This window comes from Triturus cristatus, chromosome 2_2, assembly GCF_964204655.1.
Source record: "Triturus cristatus chromosome 2_2, aTriCri1.1, whole genome shotgun sequence".
Lineage (NCBI taxonomy): Eukaryota > Metazoa > Chordata > Amphibia > Caudata > Salamandridae > Triturus > Triturus cristatus.
The window spans coordinates 171,113,221-171,134,718 of NC_140582.1; the positions used below are offsets into that span (position 1 = coordinate 171,113,221).

Genomic DNA, 21,498 nt, shown 5'->3' on the forward strand with positions numbered 1-21,498 from the left:
TGGTACTTGCCAGATAAGATATTGCAGACAAGAGGAAAATGGAGGGCTGATCTACTGGAGTCAGCAGTAGCTGGAGTGTCGGTTCCAGAAGGTCCGCTCAGATGTCAATGTGGAAAGGGACCTAAAGATCTGGGGCACAGTGGTAGATCTTTTGTGAGAAGACGGTGAGGTGGTGGATGGTGGCTTTGCCCCAAGCTCACAGGAGCTTCAGCTGCAGGTTGAAGACTGAGTTGAATCCCGGACCCCAATGAGGTCCCCCACCCTGTTTGTGAAGGTCAGATGACTCTAGTGGTTGGATGGGTGTGTGATGTGCTTAAGACGTGTGATGTTTGACTGATACAGCACTGCTGAGTGCCCACTTCCTCTTTGACCTGTGCTCCAACGGACAGTCTAACACGGCTGTGTTAGTAATTGGGTGTACCTGTATGCCACTTCTCTATCTCACCACCACCCCTTCCATGAACCTGATGATCTGTTTGATTGTTTCTTTGTTCTGACTCAGGGCATTACCCTGATGGTTCTATCTTACACTTTCATATGTACTGTATTATTTGCAAAATGTGAATAAATGAATTTTTGTTAAAGAATGGCATCCCTTTTCTTTCATTGTGCCACAACACATTTGCAGTATTTTCCAGTGGTTACACTCCTTCAATCTTGTATTTTTGTTTCTGATTTATTTCTTTTGGAGAATCGTACCACTCTCCCTTGTAGATTCACCTGTGACTTCCATACTCTTTGGCTTTCACGCTCATCGTTCTCAAGGATCCAACTTTCTGGAGAGTTTTATGCTGCTGGCTTTTTCTTGAGTTTGAGACATTTCCTCTGGAAGCCTGAGTTTTCACATTTTGGGCAGGAGACAGTGGCTTCTAGAAGGAATTATCCTTACTTTAGACAGACCAAAACGAAGAGTTGGAACCAACATCCGCATCCAGCCCCCGACAACTATACATAACTATACCAACATACTTGTAATATATGTTCAGAAATTATGTATAATAAATGAATTGAAAATCATACAAAACATACATTTGGTGAGTGATTCCTGTGGACAACCCAACAAATAAAGGTACAGGAAGAGCGGTAAATGCAACATTTCAAACATTTAACACATAGTTGTGCCCTTTATTACTTACTAATGTCATTTATAGTAACTTCCTACATCTTGGTAACATGCAATGTTCACCTAAACATCTAAATTTGAGGCTTATTGAGCAGATAAATATTGATTGAACAAGAACGTTTGAAATATTTTCTAAAATGAGTACTGGACAGTTCACTGTGAAGATCTATAGACAGCATTTCTCAATACATGGCTGTGTGCAATTAAGGGACGTGAAATGGCATTTCTCATTGGATCTCAGACTCCTAAAATACTTATGCCATCAAAATCAATTAGATGTCAAATCAATTGATTGAGAAGAAGTTGATTTTTGCACTATGCCTTAGCCTTAAATGACAGTGGCAAAAACTCGGACCTAGTGTAAGGCTTTTCCAGTTCCTGATACTGACTCCGTTTTTTTTCAGACCAAAGATAAGATACACAGCTGAGTTGGGTACCAAATTTGAAAATCTTAGGAGCTGTCATAAGGAGGGAATTACCATAATTTATACTCATCTGATTTGTAGGATTAACCACTGGACTCTTAAAATGGGAGTTCTAGAAATGGGAATATCTGCAGCGAATGTGGTCAAAAATTTCACAACTAAAACCAGGTTACTAAAATGATGTGACAAAATGACATTCTATCATAATCACACTCATAGAGAGAACAAAATTGTATTGAAATATGATCACATTTATTTTTTGGGTGCAGACGCCTGCAAGCTATCCATCTCTTTCTTTGTCCTTTACCTTTCTGTTTATTTCTAGAGTCTCACAGTCCAGCCATTCCTGTTCAGAAAAAAATAATATCCATGTCGCAATGCCCTTGAATCTAAAGCATTCAACCATACCTTCTCAGCTACACGTGTTTAATTGGGCAGATCAGCCATACAGTGAAGTGTGTTTTCAAGGCATTATCAGAGCACACAGTAGAGACAGGATAGAGGGGAGAAAGACAGCAGGCAGAGTTTATGGATTAACAACCGAGGTGCTGGACAGCTGGTGGACACTAACGACTGTATAGAAAAACACTTGCTGGATAGGGGGTGATAGAGGTAGAAGCAGTGGTGAAATGGGCTCCTATATTTGGATTTCTTTCTCTAAACTACCGTAAAATTGGTTTACTGGATTTCCTTAACAACATTTAGAATGAGTTGTTGGAGAAAATATTAGCTGCATCTGTTTTGCATTTATTTTGGCATTTATGTTTTGTTATTTTTATGTCTATATTTAGTTATCATTGTATTATAACTGAAATAATTTAACATAAATCCTAAAACAGTTATGTGGGGTTGTTGGCAGACCATACTCACCTTTGCAGGGATTGTATTATCTCAAACTGTGGTGTGTGACAGGGAGACAGGGATGTTCCAATACATTAAGAAATATGATTTCTAGATGCCAAGGGCTCAGTTAAAGAATAGGAGTCAGCTAAAAGGCTTTCATTGGGGTGCACCTCCATCCATCTGCAAGATGCCCCATCATCATAATTAAAGATTCCTGCTGTGGAGGCAGGGATTTGTTTCGAAAAATGCTCCTGCTGTCATGTCAGGTTATTATTCAAGGCAATCCTTTGAGGCTAATTGGCATTTTTTCTGGTTAGGAGGAAAGAAAAACCTTAAGTTGGGTGCTATTTATCCCTTTTCATCTCTATCACTGATTATATTTTCTGCGTAGGACATCCTTTGCTTGAATTCTGGACTCAGGCAGGAGAAATGTGTCAGAATACCTGAGCTAAACTGGGTGGGACTTCCCACACTTTTACCCAGCAAACGTGTGATGGGTGGATATGTGAGTCAGAGGTTTCTCCACTACTTAAATGAGGTAGGGGAGCCATAATTCTGGAAGAGTTGGGTCTTCGTTCATGTGCAAGGATTTCCACTCTACCATACCTTACATAAATCCCAACATTTTAGACACCAAATGTAGCATATACTGGAGCCAAACATAAGCTAGATTTCCACATAAATGTGGATTCTTGGTTACACCTTAGATGCTTGTCAAACATCCTATTCCCATTTGATCGAATTGCAAGTACCTTTAGAGAAGAATTTGTGAGGCAAGATGATGGTCTATTGAAGGATTATTGAAGTACATACAACTTACATCGGTGGACAGGGCCGGACTTGGAACCCAAAGCAGCTCTGGAAATTCTCTGGACCAGCCCCTGGGGAAGCACTGCCAGGCCCCGGGAGGCTGGAAACGCTTGCTTGCTGCTTTTCTTATTGAGGGCCTATATTGCAGCACTGCTGCAAAACCAGCCTCCACCGCTACAAACCAGGGCCCCACCTTTCCAGGCTCTTGGTAAAAAACTTGATTCCTGGTACGGCCAGTCCGGCTCTGCCCACAGATCAACAGCCTAAAATTTTATGAGCACCTATTCAGTCATCCAATAGCTAATAAATTGCAGATGTAGTGAAAACAAAAAATCTATTTTTTTGTTCACTCTCATTTAATAAAAAACTGTTTAAAATGTTTTGCAGATCACAAATCTCTACATTTACGACACTGTGCTTCTCCTGGCAAATGCTTTCCACAAGAAACTTGAAGACCGGAAATGGCATAGTATGGCCAGCCTGACCTGCATAAGGAAGAACTCTAAGCCTTGGCAAGGAGGCCGATCGATGTTGGATACTGTGAAGAAGGTGCTCTATTTGGTTGCCATTCTTTCATTTTCATTACATTTAATATATGACTGTTCAGCACATTAGTTCACAGGAGTGCACAGCCTATTTTTTAAGCATTCTCTTACATTATCTAATTCTTGTTTCAATGATGTAGAAGATCTCTTCATGTCTGTGTTGATCGTGTACACATATATATTCACTGAAAAAAACCAAAGGTTAAAGTAACGTTATAGTTAAGTAAATTTGTCAGTGTGAGCATTAACATTTTTAACAAAACAAAACACAGAAATTCACCAGTTATAGTTAGCAACACTAACTATAACTTGCGCCCCCACCTTGCACTGTGTAATGACCTCATGAATGACATCACTCTTGACATCTCAAATGATATCATTGATGAAATCACATTCAGGGTGATCTGTCATGTGGGGGGACGAGAAAAAATGGGGTCCCAAAAGGCACAATCTCCATGCATTTTCCATAGACTTCTTTAGCAAAAACTGCTGTACTGAAATAGGCCAAATTCAGCAGAATGCTAGATCTTCATTCACGGATTGTGCTTTTTGTGATTTGGTGTAAATTCGATCTGCAGTTTTTGAGACATTCAAGGTAAAAAATATTTGTATATTAAGGCAGTTAGGTCCACGAGAGTCTTGTGAGTGTTCTGCAACAGTGTACATTTAGAAATGAAGCCCTGTGATTGGTTGGGAGGCTGTTTTTTCCTTAAGCCTGCATGCTCGCCTGGGAGCAATAACCTCTCACGAGTCACGTGACAGTGAGTGCTCTGATTTGCTGGCTGGATTGGAAATGAAGTGGCAGCCATTACTGTGTACTGAGAAAAATAACAGGGGTTTTGTGGAAATGAAGTAAAAAAAACTGTATAAGGGAGCAGGAGAAAGGCATGTTATACCCCTGAATTTGGAGATGAGGGTTCTAAGGCATAACTACTGTGAAGAAAATAAATCTATATTGTTCTAAACAAACTTTTATAATTTAGTAGGATTCTCCCAGGATCATGAATAGTAAAAAAGAGTTGGTGAGTTCTGAATGCACTTTAATAGTAGAAATGCATATTGTGGCCTTTGCTATTGAGAGGAAGTGTGTTAGACATAAGCACTGTGATAAGTGGAAGGTTAATTTTTGAAAAAAAGAAAAAATGGTGGTCTCACAAGACTCTCGCAGGATCGTGAAGAATAGTAAGTAGTATGTGATCTGTGAATGCACTCTGGTATGAACACTTGTTACTGTAGGAAGCAGTCTTAGTGGAGATGGTGTTTATCAGAGTCTACTATTTATGCCCATCGGCTTGGGAAGAGTTGGGAGAAGAGTTAAAGTGCTTCCCATACCCTACAATGCACATCCATCATGCAAGAGTGGGGTCTCAGTGGAGAGACCAGTCTCTCCACACACCCTGCCACACACACCTGTCATCCAAAAGATTCTTGCCTTATCTATTGAATAGAGTAATACATAATATTTGTTTCTAAATTAATGTCTTACTTTGTTATTAACTTAATTACAAATATGCGATCTCGCAAGTGGTTTGCTAGAGCTGAAAAGGAAGAACATCTCCCTTATAGTCTATCCAGGGGATTGTGTGTTCGACTCCCGTCTCACAAAAGTTATCAGTATGCAAAAATATATATATATAACAAAATATCAAAATAACTCCCTTACTATAGATTATCATTAAACAATAACTGAATACATGAAAAAGATCTCTATACAATACTTTAAAATGAGATATATAACTCTACCATATGGCAAGTGTCCAGCAAGTGGCCTGAAAGCATCTCTCAAAAGTAATGAAACACCCAAAAATAGATTTTATATAGTGAAAACTAATAGTACACTTTAATAACTCTCTTTCTGAATTATAATTACGTCTCTAATAAAAAGATGCAAACAAAGCCCATGAAAAGTATTCTATTAGATCATTAATGACCTTGCTGGGAAGATCTCTCAATGTGACAAATATAAGATGTGAAGAGATAGACAATCTCAACTGACATATTGTTGTATTACTCCCCATTGTACTCAGACAGGCTTTATCCAGTAAGTAGGTATAGTTAGGACCATGTTTCCATAGGAAAAGCATATTTTGACCTGCCTGTATCTTTGACACAGCTGTACAAATCTTCAAGAAATTTCCCCCCAAAATGTTTCCTGAGTAATCTTGTTGTCCATGCAAAGTTTCGGAGGTGATCCGTCACGCAGAGGCCGAGAAAAAAGGGAGTAAAAAAAGGACGTTTCTCATGTTAATTCCCGTAGACACTTTAGACATGCCTTCAGCCTTAACTGCTGGACGGAATTACATCAAATTTGGTAGAAAGTTAGCTTTTGGGCCCCAGATTGTGCTTTTTGTTATTTGGTGTAAATCCATTCAGTAGTTGTTGAGAAATGTAAGGAAATCCAAATTTGGATATCTGTGGTCGCAAATAATTCACAACGATTTTGCGACAAATCGCAAATGTGCGTGGCAGCAGGAATTCCATGACTGGCTGGTCACAACCTGAGCAGAGAGTTGCAGACACCATTTTACTTCATCAGAACGGTCCCCAGGCTCAAATGAAATGGGAGAAAGTGGCATGAGGGGTCATGTTGGATGTGACCTGATCCCATGGCTGCAATATAGGGGTTATGGAGGGACTTCTGAATGGATAATCTGGCACACAATTACACCGGCATGACATAATTGTAAATGTGTGCAGATTTCCTTGAAGGCATGGGTTTGAGGTGTATAAAGTGGGAATAACTGAAAAAGGTCATGCACTCCCACTAATTTGCACGCTTTGGCTGTAGATTTTATTTATTTTTTCCTGTTAAACATACCTGTTTACAAATATCATTTCTGTTGGCTATAGGCCGTAGTTGGACATTTATATTTTCAGTTTGTTTTACATCCCATCAGCATAGCATTTATCTGTTCCAAGAAGAGTTTCCCCACCAACTCACCCCTCCCATAACCCAACTGCAGGTTGCTATTAGTGTTCTGTTGTGCATGTGTGAAGTGCCACTTTTCAATTAAAGTGTTAATTCCCATCTCTCCTGTTGCTAGTCGCCCCATTGATCCCTTCGAGGTCCTCCAGACGTGTCGAAATTTATTCAGCTGGTGGCATCTGCGCCAAATCCCGTTCCAGGCTTTGTTGTATTGGGCTTGCCTGTCGGGACTGTATCACCGGTGTCAAATCGCCTGATTCCAAGTCGGGGTGTCGCATACTCTCAACCACAGCTTCCTAGGCCATGGCCCCCTTTGTGCATTTCTAAGCAGAATCCTACCCTCACAGCATGCCCATTTCTCCAGTTCCTGTTTCCATCTTGTAAGGCAGGAAACCTCCCCCCCCCCGCAGTGCTTTCCATCAGCTAGTATAAATTCACGCTTGGCCAGGTATTAGGCCAAATCCCGAAATTTGTTAGTGACTTTTGTTTTAGATGTGTGGGGGGAATAGGTTAAGAAGGCAGTGCACCGGCTCGCATGGAAGTTCTCGGTCAATTACTCTTGCTGTTTCAGCCGCCACCTCCTGCCAGTATGTAGACAAACCTGGGCACCCCCAGAACATGTGAGGTATGTCCACTCCCGGCTCCCCACACCTTGGGCATCCCACATCTACTCTGCAAAAATATATGTTGATGCGTTCTGGAGTGAGATATGCCCGGTGTAAGATGTAGACAATAATTAGTCTACAACGGGAATTCCTAAAGAGCTTGGTAGTCCTGTCTAGTAGTATGTTCTCTCAATCCCTATCTTCCAGGAGGACACCTAGTCAATCAGTTAGTATTACTTTATCGGATTTTCTCATAAAATCATAAAAGTACATACAACATAGTACAATAAAACCAAGTAAAAAAATAAAAATAAAAGCAGCTGCCCCCACAATCTAAATTGATGTATTTAAATCAAGATTAAATACAAGTATGCAAGCAGGAAATACTGTAAGTGTATAAAACAAATCACAAAGCTAATGCTACATTACAAACTAAAAGCAATCATACTAAAAACAATATAAAGTATTCAAGGAACTTTCAATGCCCATGAAATATACCAGAAAGAAGGAGGGAGGTCATGGAACATTTTTAGAGGATTGTGACAATTATATATACGGAAGAGCAGGTCTTACCTGTGTAAAATTCAATGGAAGAAGTAATGGACGAATATAACTATGTCATCAGCTATTGGATCTAGAGAAAATTAAGACAATATGTAAGGTATCTGACATGGAAATATTATCGCAAGTACAAGCTTATGAGTCAGATACTTTGGTCCAGCAACTCTTAGAAAGTAACAATTAGTGGAACAGGGTCAATACAAAATAGGTTAGCAACCTACGATGATAGCTGGTCATCCCCCAGTTCAAATATGGTTATATCCCCATAATCGCTTTGACCATAACAATGGTCGCATTGTGAATTCGCACAAATCAGAGGCCCCTCTCTCAGTTGCCATCCAAGAGAGAAAAGTCCGCTTCAGCCAAACAAAATCCCCTATGATGATCCGCTCCAAGTCAACAAAACGTTCACGACAACCCAAAGCGGCAAAGTGGTTCGAATAAATGATAACCAGGTATTTGAGACCAATTGTCCAGGCTTAAACAATCACAGACCACTGCTCTATTGGGGTTAAGATCTTACTTGAGCCAGATGGATGACTACAAAAGGAGGGGACCTAAACCAATCGAGTCATCAATATTCCTCAAGCCCAAGTCGTCATTGACACTCTCACTAGGTGTTTCCTGGGGAACTTTTAAAAGACCTCGTAAGAATGTATTCTTGGCTACCTGTAATGGCGCTATGGGTGTGTACCCCCAAATGTCAAATCCGATACAACCTACTGAGATGAATTTGGCCTTATAACCTTCAAGTAAGGTCTCTACATGAGATTGGCCTAAATGTCTTGAAAATGAACTAATGCCATTAATTGCCCTTTTAAGTGACATTACATTTTTTTGCAATGAAGGTCGTCATATGAGATATGAGTCCAATAAAATCCCCAAAAAGGTAAAGTGCTCAACTTTTCTGATAACATTACCTTTAACCACAAATTTTCGTGTGCTGGATTTTTGGGGCCAATCACCATAACATGGGCTTTGGTTGAATTATTTGGCAAATCAAGGTCATCCATGACAGAGATGAACCGATCTAAAAGATGCTGCAATCCCATCGCTGTACGACTTATTAGGACAGCGTCATTCACGTATAGGCAAGCTGGCAGTAAGCAGCCCCTCACCCTTGGTACATCCAGCCCAGAGTGGAAAGGGCTGTCTACAAACCAATTAACCCCTTCAGTGCCCATGACGAGCTGGACTCGTCATGGGCCGCGGTTGCGCTGTGCCCATGACGAGTCCAGCTCGTCATAGACCCCGCCCGCTAATGCAACGGCCGGCACAGGGCGGGGAAAGGGGCGGGCACTGAAGGGGTTAATGCACCTCTGGTGAGCCATCCTCTTCAGAATAAAAGGCTGGTTACATTCTCCATTTGTCCCCTATCCCACAAATGCAGAGAGTCCCTCGCAAAGATCACACAGGAAGGAAGTGCCAGGAGTAGCAGGGAGCAAGTTAGAGGTCACAGCTGTGACCCTTGACTACCTCTAAATGACATCCATGGGTAAAAGCAGCCTTGATACACTCCGTAATATCTGAAAGGGCAGCCAATATATTCAGATCAGAAGCTCTATCATCAAAGCAGGTGTTAATTGGCAGAAAGATAGAAAATAGAGTTGATATCAGATGGGACTGCCTTGGCCCAATTACCTTAATCTTTAGTCTTGACTGGTTCTTGGTAGAGGCTATCCTCCTTAATTGGCTTCTGTGACCAATAGAAGGTAGCCTGAAGGGGATTATGATCGCTCAGAGTATGCTCGCTCAGTGCTAACCTTACTAGGGAAGGGAATAAGCAGGTCAATACAAAAATATAATCGATTATCGAGCGTATCCCTGCCCCCTTAAAGGTTGAGATTTGTATTTTGTGATTATCATCCTCTCTGCTAAAAAGAATAACATAGGTATGGTCTAAAATCAGATTATTAAGCAGGTACCATGGTCCCTGTTACAAACAAAGAGAAAGATCTCTTTTAACCCCAAATTACATAGTTTAATCCTTCCATAATTTGAGGGAAGTGGGCTACTAGTGTCCATGGTCCCAGGTGCCACTGCACCTGGTGCACTAATTATTCCTTTGTCGCTGGTGGTAAAACAACAACCTTTACCTTTGAATATCAGAGCTATATTTTCTTGCCTTGAGTTTCTCAAATCTTTCTTTGACTTGACATTTAAAGGGAGCGATTAATAAACAGAGCTCTAGTATGACATTTAACACAGAACTTGGGTTATGTTTCTCAGCTAGCTTTTGAACTATTGTTCTCAGTTTCTTCTGCAACAAAACGACACCTACTGCAAATAAATGGTCGATGCAGAAGATTTAGCCAGACAGAGAGAGAAAAAGGATAATTGCTGAAAACATGTAGAAGTTTAAAACAACTAAAGCAAAACATTACTTGCAAACCTTGTTCCATTGTGTTCTTAAACAAAGAGGTACTTTCAGAAACCTGCTCTGGTGACCAATTTCGAGGAACGTTTTTCCGAATTTTCTTCAGACCGAACGCATTGACGAATGTGATGATTTTTACAAGTGCAATGTACACAATAAAAATTAAAAAAAATTCTACTCCAGAGGTTTTTTTCTATTGAAAAATAAATAAATGAACATCTTCATCTACCACTATTTTATTTTGTTTGTTTTTCAGGGAAAATCCAGAACCCAAACCGTTTCACCCTTCTCCATTCCTATCCTGAGGCTCTTCCTGCATTTGTCCTATTTCCTCCTTTCTCCTATTTCCTTTTCTCTGTCTTTTCTCTATCTTCCTCTCACGCTTGAGGGCAACACTCAGGCAGAAGTTTACAGCCTCCATTGCTCTTCTCCTTGCCTTGCTCTGCAAGCCCAACTAACTTTCTGACCACGTCCTTCTTAAACACTTGCATTCGTAATTACCACCCCCTTGGCCTCTCCATTATGCCCAGATTTCTGATCCACATTGTGTTTTTATGATGAATATATTCAGACAACGACTCAGCGCTTCACATTTTGTGATATGATCAAATAGTTTACAATGCTACTCTGCAAGGTTTGGCCTCTTGTAAGGTGAAATATAATTGGGCAGTGTTTTGAAATAACCCTGCGCAGTTTATACTGACATGTGATCCCCTTTCGAATGTGGGCAGAAACTGACATCAATTGATATGGAAATCCTTAAAGATGAAGAATGTGGTATGTGTTAAAGTGGTATTGAGGAAGCACAGTAAAATAAAACAGGTCTTAAAGTATTTTTAATGAAAAAGTTCCTTTAAATGTCAAATCATTGAAAATGTATTTGAAAAAACATGGGAGCTTATTTATGAGCCCTTGAGACAGTTTTGCGTCGATGTTGCGTCACTTTCCGTGATGCTGCAAGGGCGTAAAACATGCGCCACGTTGCAACATATTTACAAGGTGACGCATCTGGGAAGATGCGTCACCTTGTAAAGCCCTGCACTGCATTATACCTGCGTCATCATAATGTATGCAGGGTAGGCGTTCCGACGCAACAAAGCCCCGTAGAAGAGTCGCAGTGAAATCTTTGAGATTTCACTGTGACACTTCTATGTTGCCACTGCGTCAAAACCTTACACCTGCCTCATGGCAATAAAGATAGGCCATCCCCATGTATTGCTGGAGTTGTGTCATGTTGCAACACAACTCCAGCAATGCGACATTTTTGTGCCGACAGATACGTCAGGATTTCTGACGTATCTGTTTATCTTGGCAACATGAAGCGTCATACAGTAAATATGACGCATCCTTCATGTCGCAAGGAAGGTACGCTGAAAACTGTTGCATCCCTGTTTCGTTGCAGAGATGCAACAGTTGTCATAAATGAGACCCATGGTATCTCTCTATATGTTTGGATAGGTATTGGCGAGATAGCGACAACATTATTTTTAGGTAGCAGAGAATGTCCAATGCATCTTACTGTTACCATAAAATACGAGTAATGGGCATATATTTATATTTTTGCACCATGCCTTCTGTGCTTACACTTGAGAGCTGGTAAACTCGGACATCCTAAATTAGCAACAACGCGACTGCTGGAAATTCTCTTCCTGGTGCAATAGGACTTTTAAAAGGAAAATACTAGTCCCAAGATCTTCTAAAGAAAGTAATCTTCATTTATCTACGCTTTGATTTGTTATCATTTGAAAGCAGTTGAATCTCCTTAGAACCCTATCTGCCTTATCAGTGGTAAATGCTTGTTGTAGTTCAAAGTCACCTAATATATCCTATATCACTATTTTGTTATGGTGAAGTTCTGATGTGCTAGTTTTTCTTAGGTTTTACACTGTCTGTTTTTAGATTTGCACCACTCATTTAGGGGCATATCAGCAACAACCGGCGATAATTATCGCTAAGCGCACTTAGCGCTAGGATAATTATCGCCGGCTAGCGTGGATTTTTATCGCTGAGATGGCTTGCTATTATCAACGCTTATCTCAAAAGCGATAAAAATCCTAGCGCTAACTGTCTAACATGAGATTATCGCTGGAAACCCAGCGATAATCTCACAAAATGTGGCGTTAGCTTGTTGATAGGGCCCCACAAACTTAGCCATGATATCCACCTTCCACAGGATATCATGGCTAAGTCAGGCCTGAAGCAGGCATAAGGAAAGTAGCGATAACAGGGGTTATCGCTACTTTTCCTGCCGCTATGCTTCATAGCGTGGGGCTTGATGATAGGAGAAATGTCTCTTAGCGACATTTCTCCTGTCATGTCAGGAACGCCCACTTTTTATCTCATTAGAGATGCAAAGCTGGGCATTAAAAATGTGTGCGCTAATGCAAGGTTTCACGCGTTAGCGTGACCTTGCTAATTAGGTGATAAAATTATCGCCGCTTTTCGGCCGAAAACGGCCGCAAAAGCAGCGATAATTTTCTATCAGCGCCTTGTAAATATGCCCCTTCATTTTTAAAATCTGTGAGCATATCCCTGTAAATTTTGGGGGTTAAGTTAAGTACAGAGCGTCATTTAAATGTCATTAGCGTAAAATTCAATAACCGAGTTTCTTCCTGCCAGAATGGTGTCTTCATGAAAACAATCCAAACAATACACCTTAATTAGAATAAGAAGCTATAAGGTATTACAGGGCCAATAACAAATACTATGAACTGAAAATCCAGTCTTAGATACCTTTTAATAGATATTAGATGCACAGCAGCCTGAAAATTAAGCACAGTAGAGATGCAGACACACTACCACCACTGATCTCCGCATCAGACTACACCGTTCTCTTCTGACTGACTCCGAATACAAAGGAATCAGTGGAAATCAGGTGCCACTATTTATGAATGAAATTATTCCCTAACAATCGTTTCTCTTTGCTCGGTGGAAGTATAATATAAGTGGCTCAAGGTCAGGTGTAGAAAATGATTACAGTATTTTTAAAGAACAGTCAAGACACCATCATAGGTTTACATTAAAATGAGAATACTGGGAATCTGTGGCAAACACCACTTCTAAGAATACCAAAAAATACTGTTTACCTGAGATATATTCAAAACAAGTTTACTAAGATCAAAAATACTCTCATAGGTATAGACAAGGGATTTTGGGACGTATTTACAACCCACTATCACCACAGGGAGGTAACTTTTTTCGACGTTCCTGTGGCGATATGGGCTTCGCCTTATTTACAAGGCAGTATTAGTCTACTTAATGTGGCTTAACACTGCCTTGTAAATATGGCACATTTCCACGCGATACTTAGAGTGAAAAGGGGGGGCAATGGGTGTTGCGGTGGGCGTTCCGCTGCAACACCTGTTGATTTTGACGCTGCCCCATATTTCTAAGGGTGGGGTAAATATGGGGCAGCGCCAAAATTAAGACCAAAAAAAACCTGGTCTTTATATGGCGCAACGAGGAGAAATGCTTTATTTCTCCTTGTTTTTGCTGTTTCTATGTGTGCTGCATTGTGCAGCACACATAGAAACAGCAAAACGCCATGCGTGATTGTTTATGTGCAGATGTCCCTTCCAGTACATAAACAATCATTTTAAAAATGACGAGTTGCAAATTCTATATATAAGTTACAACTCGCCATGTAACAATGCAGATTGTTTATGTGCAGGAAGAGACACCTTCCTGCACATAAGCAATCATTCCCACAACACAAGCCCCCTTGCACCATAGTGCCTGCATTTGTGCTAGGCAGCTGTAATTAGCGCTAGTGCAGGGGGAAACACAGGGCTGCACCGTATTGTTGTAAGAAGGCCGCACTCCATCACTTTTCTTGTAAATGTACACGTTTGTGCTTACTGAACCTGCACTTGTTTTTCAATTTTCCTTTTATTCTGAGTCACATTCAAAACTGGAAAGATATAAAATCAAGGATAAAGAACTTAGGTGCCAAATTTACAAAGGTTTTTTCTATCTGGATTGTGTTACTTTAAGAACACAGATATGACTCAAAATCATTTTCAGGATTTGCAAAGCAACACAAATTGGTACTTGCATTGGTTGTAAGCACTGCTTTCTGTTACTCGGAGTCAATAGGGTATGCATGGATGCTACATGGGCATTCCTGTATAACCCCCAATGGGTTTTGATGTAAAACCTTATCTACTGACAATAGGAGACATGGTTTTGTACAAAAAGTGAATGCCACTTGAAAGCAGGCATTAAAAAGGAGAAATTATTTTATTTCTCCTCAATTTGCCCCCTTTTCATGTGTGCCGCACTCTACAGAACATATACAAAGCTATGAAAAGTTTAACATTTAGTCTAAGCATAATATTTTGTACTGGAAAGGTAACTTTTCAGTACAAAAACTATGTTAGACTCATGCAGACACCTTTCCACTGTGATGCAAAGGTATGTGCCTGGCATTAAGCAGCATGATTCTGTGCCAGTGCTGGGAAGGGAGCAGGAAACTGTCATATCTCTGTAGATATGGTGCTTTCCTGCTCTCACCTTGTCATGCAGCACAGCGCAGCAACTTTGCGTGCTGCCGTGCTTTGTATGGCTGGTTGATAAAAGTGGGACATAATATTAATAGGAAAAAAAATGATCGACTCGGCCTAGACAAAATTTATGTCATTACCAAAATGTATGTCATTACACCACGTGGCAAATTAAGTGTCGGAAAAATGATGATCATGCCACTTGTGTTTTCACGCTATAGTTTATACTGTGAAATGCATTCTCACATCAAAACTTGACATGAGGAGGCAATATAGCGCTAAAATATGTATTTCGTTTTGCATATTTGTTCTTAATTTTACAAAATTTCCAGAAAGTTTGTGGAATTACATGAAAAATTGACATACATTTTGTACTCCCTTAGTATTGATGTATGGATTTAAAAAAAGCAAATAACCAAAACTAAATGGCATCCCAAATAAATTCTAAATATCAACTCCTCAGAGTGTTTTTTCTAAACTGCTTAACTGTACCAAATTATATTGAACAGGATCATTCAACGTTAAGCACAAAAGCAAGACAAACAAAAATTAGTTTGTGCAACGTGCCTGATATCTTTAATTAACACTGATACTAGCCCAGATCTCTGCATCTAGTCCAAGAGTCAACAAGTTAGCATGCATGCTTTGTATCATAGAACCACTGATGTGACCCTCTTCACAGGACCCTCAAATTTAATGCTCAGAATACCTTTGATAGGATTATGTCTGACTAATGTAATAAGTTATGGATTTAAAGATCATTTTTTTTAAAACCATTGGATGAATTTTGCATAGGAAAAGAGTTTCTGCCATTATACCCTAGTGATATTTCTCTATGGATTTGAGCTACAATGAAACAAAAGACAAGTTACTCTGAGCCCTCACACTTGTTTTACTTAACACTTTAACCACTGATGGTGTTAAGCAGCATTATATTTGGCTATAAAAAATTGTGATTATATGTGTAAACTTCTCTTCAACAGTGATGACATGGAAACATTAAATTCAACTTTAAGTAAAGGTTTTGTTAAGTCCACTCTCTTTACACATCTTTGAACTTTCTGCAACTAAGATGATTAATAATATTATAATACTGGGAAGCATGTATAAGCTACACTTATGAAGTTACATTCTGTTTTTAATATAAGCTGAACATGAATGGAAGGAAATAGGCACATACATTGACATTGAAGAATGAGATTAAATATGTAAAGGGTTAGGAAATGGGAAACTGGATTGTTTAATGTCATAAAGGAGTCACATTATTTTCAGTATATCACAGTCTGGAAAATGTTCTCTATTGCCTATCCTGTAAACAAATTCTGGGTTCAGGATTTTTCACTGCAAAAATTGCATATGCTATTTAGTTAAACAGAAGAGAACTTCAATTCTGGAATGTGTTTTGCTCCTCGATCGAGAAATTAAACTAATGAGTCCCTCCACCTCTCAGAATGTAAAAGGCGTAGATGGAGGTCAAATATTGTGGATTTACAACGCTCTTATACTTACTGGGAGAGTGATCATTAGACTTAAAAATTAGAAGAGAAGAGTCTCCTGTCATAGTTATGAAAGTGTTGAAATGTCACCTTACATGAAGACTAGCACAGTTGTAGAACTTGAGCAGATGTTGCTCAAGTTACAGATTAGCTATCCTGACAATAGGCTTCCACGGCCAAATGTCCCACACAAGAAGAGTGAAATATCAGGCTGCAGGGAATCAGCTGTCTAGTGGAAACAGTTTTCCCTGCTACTAATCAGGAAAGACTTATCCCTCAGTGGGTTGAGAAAATGCTATGTTACCCATGCTCCAACCATACTGTGCCCACCATCAGCGCACCCTTAAAAAGTATGCAATGTTGGAAAACCTTTGGGTTCATAAGAATGTGAACCCTAAAAGAAGCTATTTAATTTACAAATGTGGACGGAATATAAATTTCCATTCAGTACATTTTAAATTATTTTATTTATGAAGGTTGAATATGCACTAAATGTTACATCAGTGCCTGTAAATATTAGCCCTTTCAGTGCTCATGGCGGGATGGTTCCGTCATGAGCTCCAGTGCTCCTTTGCTTTGGACGGAACCATTCCGTCATGTGCACAGACACACTAAATCCATCTGCTGCAAACAGCAGAGGGATTGCCTTTTTTTGGGGGGGGCTCAGGAGGTGGGGAAGAGCTTCCCCAACCTCCCAAGGCCTGTTTCTAATTTTCAATATAATGACAATTGCGTGCATGACGCGCTGTTGTCATTACATTGAAAACAAAACTGAAATGTAGTTTCAGTTTCAATGTTTCGGTGCTCATGGGGCTTTCTCAGCTTCCTGAGCACCTAAACACTTGGAAGAGGTATTTCTGGAAAGGGGAGATTCTCTCCTTTCCAATGGTACCCTTTCCTAGTGGATCCCTGCTTGGGGATTGCCCCTGAAAGGCGATCCCCAAATAGGGATCCACCTACTTGCCACCAGGGAAGGGCCTTTACTCCCCCCATTACATTTTGACACAGACAGTCTTTCTGCCCCCTGGGGGCAAATGGGGGCAGTAGCCCCCAATATGCCCCCCCAGGGGCAGAAAGCACCCTGGACTCAAGAGATTCTTTTTCATAGGCCCCCACCCTACCCCTCAAAGAAGGCAAAAGACTTTCTGCCCCCCCAGGAGGCAGATGGGGGCAATAGACCCTAATCTGCCCCCTGGGGGCAGAAAGCCAACAAGGCACCAGAATGGGCATGCCAATGCCTCAACCCCCAAAACAAATGCTACAGTCTTTCTGCTCCCCCCCCCAGAGGCAGATGGGGCATTAGCCCCTCATCTGCTGCCCGGGGGGGGGGGCAAAAAGCCCACTAGGCACCAGTTTTTTTTCTTCCAAAGTTCGGGGTGGGGGCTGCCCAGAATGGGAATGCCAATGACCCAAACCCCCCAAAAAATGCCACAGTCTTTCTGCCATAGTTTTGAACACAGACTGGGAAACAGTGTACACTCGGTGATGAGAGTGTCCTGGTCCTGTATTTTTCTGGTAGTCCCTGGATGAGTGGGCATGGCCGTCTGCAACGGGTTCTAAGGGGGGTGCATTCCCCCCATATTTAATCAGGTTGAGAGAGTTCTCTCACAAATGAGCTACATTTTTCTCATTTGTGCGGTAAAAAGCACCACTCACCGCGAGGTCACTCACTGCTGCCTGGCAGATTAAGAAAATGCCGCATAACACTATGGCTGCTGTAGTGTCACACTGAACTACTAGTAAGGTGCAAAAAAAAGTCCGGGTCACAGGTGGTGGGTGGGTCCTGGTGGTAGCTGAGTGCTACCAATGATAGTGCGAGAACATAGCTGGTCCCCTCCTACCGAACAGAAGCCGCCTCACATGTGCCGAATCCAACCAATCTGGGCCCGACCTCCATCTCCTCCACAAGTTCATTCACTCAGTGCCCACCATGGCACAGACCCAGACCCAAGGATAGTGCGCAGGCTCACACTTCAGAGACAGACAGGACAGGGAAGAAGAAGTAGCGTGTGTCATGTGCTGCACCAGCACTCTGCACAGGCCCCATTCACTGTGGCTCATAGCACATTTTGGCCTCCAACCTGCTGCATCTTAACAAACTTCCCTCATAGTTTGCTGCCTGGCACTGGCAATTTGGAAATTAGGCTGCGCTCGAGCAAATCACAAGTGACATGTTTCACAGTAGTGGAAAGGTGCCACATGTCTAAGGCTCCTAAAGCTGTGTGATAGTGAGATAGAGTGGGAAAGAACAAAGAAGGGAGAAATATCAAGAGAAAGAGAAATCAGGATAAAGCGAGAGAGGGCAAGGCTGAGAGAGAGCAAGCAAGAGAAAGTGAAAGTAAAATATAGCAAATTAGAGACAAATTAGCATGGATGGAAAGAGAAAGATGGAGAGAGAAGGAACATGTGATAGAAAAAATAAGAGAGACAGAATGAAGTGAAACAGCTTGAAAGAACAAAGGAGGGAGAAACACAGTGAGCTTGGTGGCTAAAGAAAGAGTGAGGCACAAAGAGCAGGAGAGAGCAATTAAGAGAAAGAGAAACCAAGAAGTAATATGCAGCCAGCATTGGCCTTTGTCATTGTGCTTCTTTTTTATGTCAGCATTTTTTGCAGGTGGTTACCTCAGGTTGGGCAGTTTAGAAATGACACCCTGCACTGTTGAGGAAAGAACAAGGAGAAACAGGGAAACATGAGGCAATGCACTCAGAATAACTGGGGGGAGGAAAAAGATAGCAGTAAAAAACAAACCAAAAGCAGGAGAAAGCACTCAGAAAAACGGGGGGAGAGGAAGGAGAAAGCAGTACAAAACAAGGCAAAAACAGGAGAAAGCACATAGAAAAACAGGGGGCGAGGAAGGAAAAAGCAGTAAAAAAACAAGGCAAAGGCAGAATTGGCACTCAGAAAAACAGGGGGGGGCGGAAGGAGAGAGAAGAAAAACAATTAGGCAAAAGCATGAGAAAGCACTCATGGGGAGAGGAAGGAGAAAGCAGTAAAATATGAGGCAAAAGCAGGATAAAGCAGTGGTTTTATATCTTGTACCATGGGGGATTATATCTGGTGTTGTGGGGTTATACCTGGTGATGTAAGATTATATCTGGTGATCTGGATGACATCCTGTGCCAAGGCGAGTGCTATGGGTTTATAGCTGGTGCTTCCGCAAGTATTTTGGGGGCAATATGGTGTGGGGGTGTAATCTAGTGATGCAGCAGCTGCTGTGCGTGCAGTTTGGTGCTGTGACAAGTGAAATCTGGTACTACAGTATATATATATTCTGTGTGTGTGTGTGTGTGTATATATACCTACAATAATCACACACATACACTTTTCCTTTTTCAAGTTTCTATTACTGCAAACAAACAGGGCTATATTCAATATATAGTGCCTTGTACGTGAGTTATTTGAAGTTCACAAATCTCCTCTTACCAATATAACTATGCATTATGCAATGAAAGCATGGTTCTCCTTGCAGGAGAAATGTAAAGATATTTCTCAACTCCCTGCAGCTCATCTACAACTCACAGTTTATTCTGTACAGCCTGATGATGAGCAGAGTATTTAATGATCCCCATTTCTTTTTAGAAATGCACATCCACAATTTGCTTTCAAAACCAAAAATGGACGATTTAGCATCTGAAAAGGAAGCAAGAAAAAAATCTATACATGGTGAATAGGAAGCAGAAGAGCCAAGCACAAGCAGTTCTGCGGGTCCACTTTCGGTTCCAACAGAATATAGCCATGATGTTGATGCTCCTGTAAATAATATTGGATTGTATTTTAATTCATCAAAAAAACTAACAGATGATTTTAAATACAGCCATATACCCCACAAGAAAAGTATGACTTCAAGAAGGATTGAAGAGGACCACGCTGTTTCCATCATGTGTGGGACAAACAATGTTCTCCATGGCTTAGCTACTCTCCGCAACTAAAAGATGCAAGTTGCAAGAATTGTGCAGTTTTTCCAAAGCCAGTCCATCGCCGTACACATAGAGCATTTATAACTATGCCTTTCACTAAATAAAAAGAATTAAATGAAAGTGCACCAAACCATGTTTCATCGTCTCAGCATAAAAGCACACAAGTTGATGCAACTCACTTTTTGGCGATCAGAAAGAAACTGGAAATGAATATTGTTTGCCAGTGCTGTGAAAAGGCAAGTTGAAGAAAAACAGAAAAAGTTATTTTCAATTTTTCCACTATCTTATTTTGTGGCACACATGTCATTGTTTTACATGAGGAAAAAAGTAGAACCAGAAACATGCACAGTCTGTACCAATTTTGCATTGAAGCAGGAGATGTGATCCTTAAGACCACTCTGAGAAATGCACCAGTTATTGTACGTTATACATCAGTTCGAGTTGAATTAATTACATTATGTGAAGAAACATTAAGAGAAGATCTTGTATCCTTAGTCAATATGTCAAATGGATTTTCAATCATTGCTGATGAAAGTGCTGACATATCTGGAAAAGAGCCGAAGTCACCTGCAGTACCTTTTGTACTGCAAGTGACTTCACAAGAAGCACCGTAGCTGTCCCATAGAAGAATTCTATTTGCAACCTTAGGAGAAATGGATGCTATCTCAATTGCAAATATGATTATGGATACATGCTCTAAATTTGGATTAAACTTAGAAAAAACTCCATGGCAAGGATATGATGGATGCTTTACAATGGAAGAAAATGAAGGTGGTGTTCAAGCCAAAATAAAGAGAAAATATCATAAAGCTACTTTTGCTCACTTTGTTGCGCATAAACTTAATTTGGTTGTTAATTACCTGAATGCTGTTCCTGGTCTCCAGAATTCTATTGGCACAGTGAAGCCATCATCAAGTTTCTCAGGAGTCCAAAACGAAGATTTCTTATTCCCAATGTGCCATTGCTGAGTGAATCACAATGGACAACAGAATACATGAGCATTAGAATTTTGAGCTCTAACTTTGGAGAGGGTTTTAAGCAATTAATCTTACTGGTTACTATAGCATCAGGGAAAACCTGTCGAGATGCATATCAATTGCAATGCTCCCCAAGTACAGTGAGCTTTCAGTTTTGCTTGTCCATCATTTCAAATTACTCATCGAGATTGGAATCTGTAAAACAGACTATCCAAGCTGTTCAGCTTGATATCCTTAGAGTGTGTAATCACGTACAAGACCTTCGGACTGTGTTCTGTGATCACAGACAAAAATCAGACTAGCAATGTAAGGAATGTTTTTTACATGTTCAAACAATGGCAGAAAAATGGAACATTCAACTTTGCGTTTCCAGACCTTGTGGCCGGCAAG

The 21,498-nt window shown here is 40.7% G+C and overlaps 1 protein-coding gene and 1 long non-coding RNA gene across 2 annotated transcripts in view; one reads left to right on the forward strand and one right to left on the reverse strand.

The window, feature by feature from the left end:
- GRID2 (glutamate ionotropic receptor delta type subunit 2) overlaps positions 1 to 21,498 on the forward strand; it is a 2,613,212-nt gene that overhangs the window by 1,480,281 nt on the left and 1,111,433 nt on the right. The window contains exon 7 of the mRNA XM_085641143.1: positions 3,589 to 3,750. Within this exon, the coding sequence (XP_085497269.1) occupies positions 3,589 to 3,750 (162 nt within the window). The remainder of the gene's footprint in view (positions 1 to 3,588; positions 3,751 to 21,498) is intronic.
- Positions 7,854 to 21,102, reverse strand: LOC146861989 (uncharacterized). The gene is made up of 3 exons (XR_014978360.1): positions 20,992 to 21,102; positions 20,311 to 20,357; positions 7,854 to 7,911 (listed from the first exon to the last, which is right to left on the reverse strand). It is a non-coding gene; the product is annotated as an uncharacterized LOC146861989 (long non-coding RNA).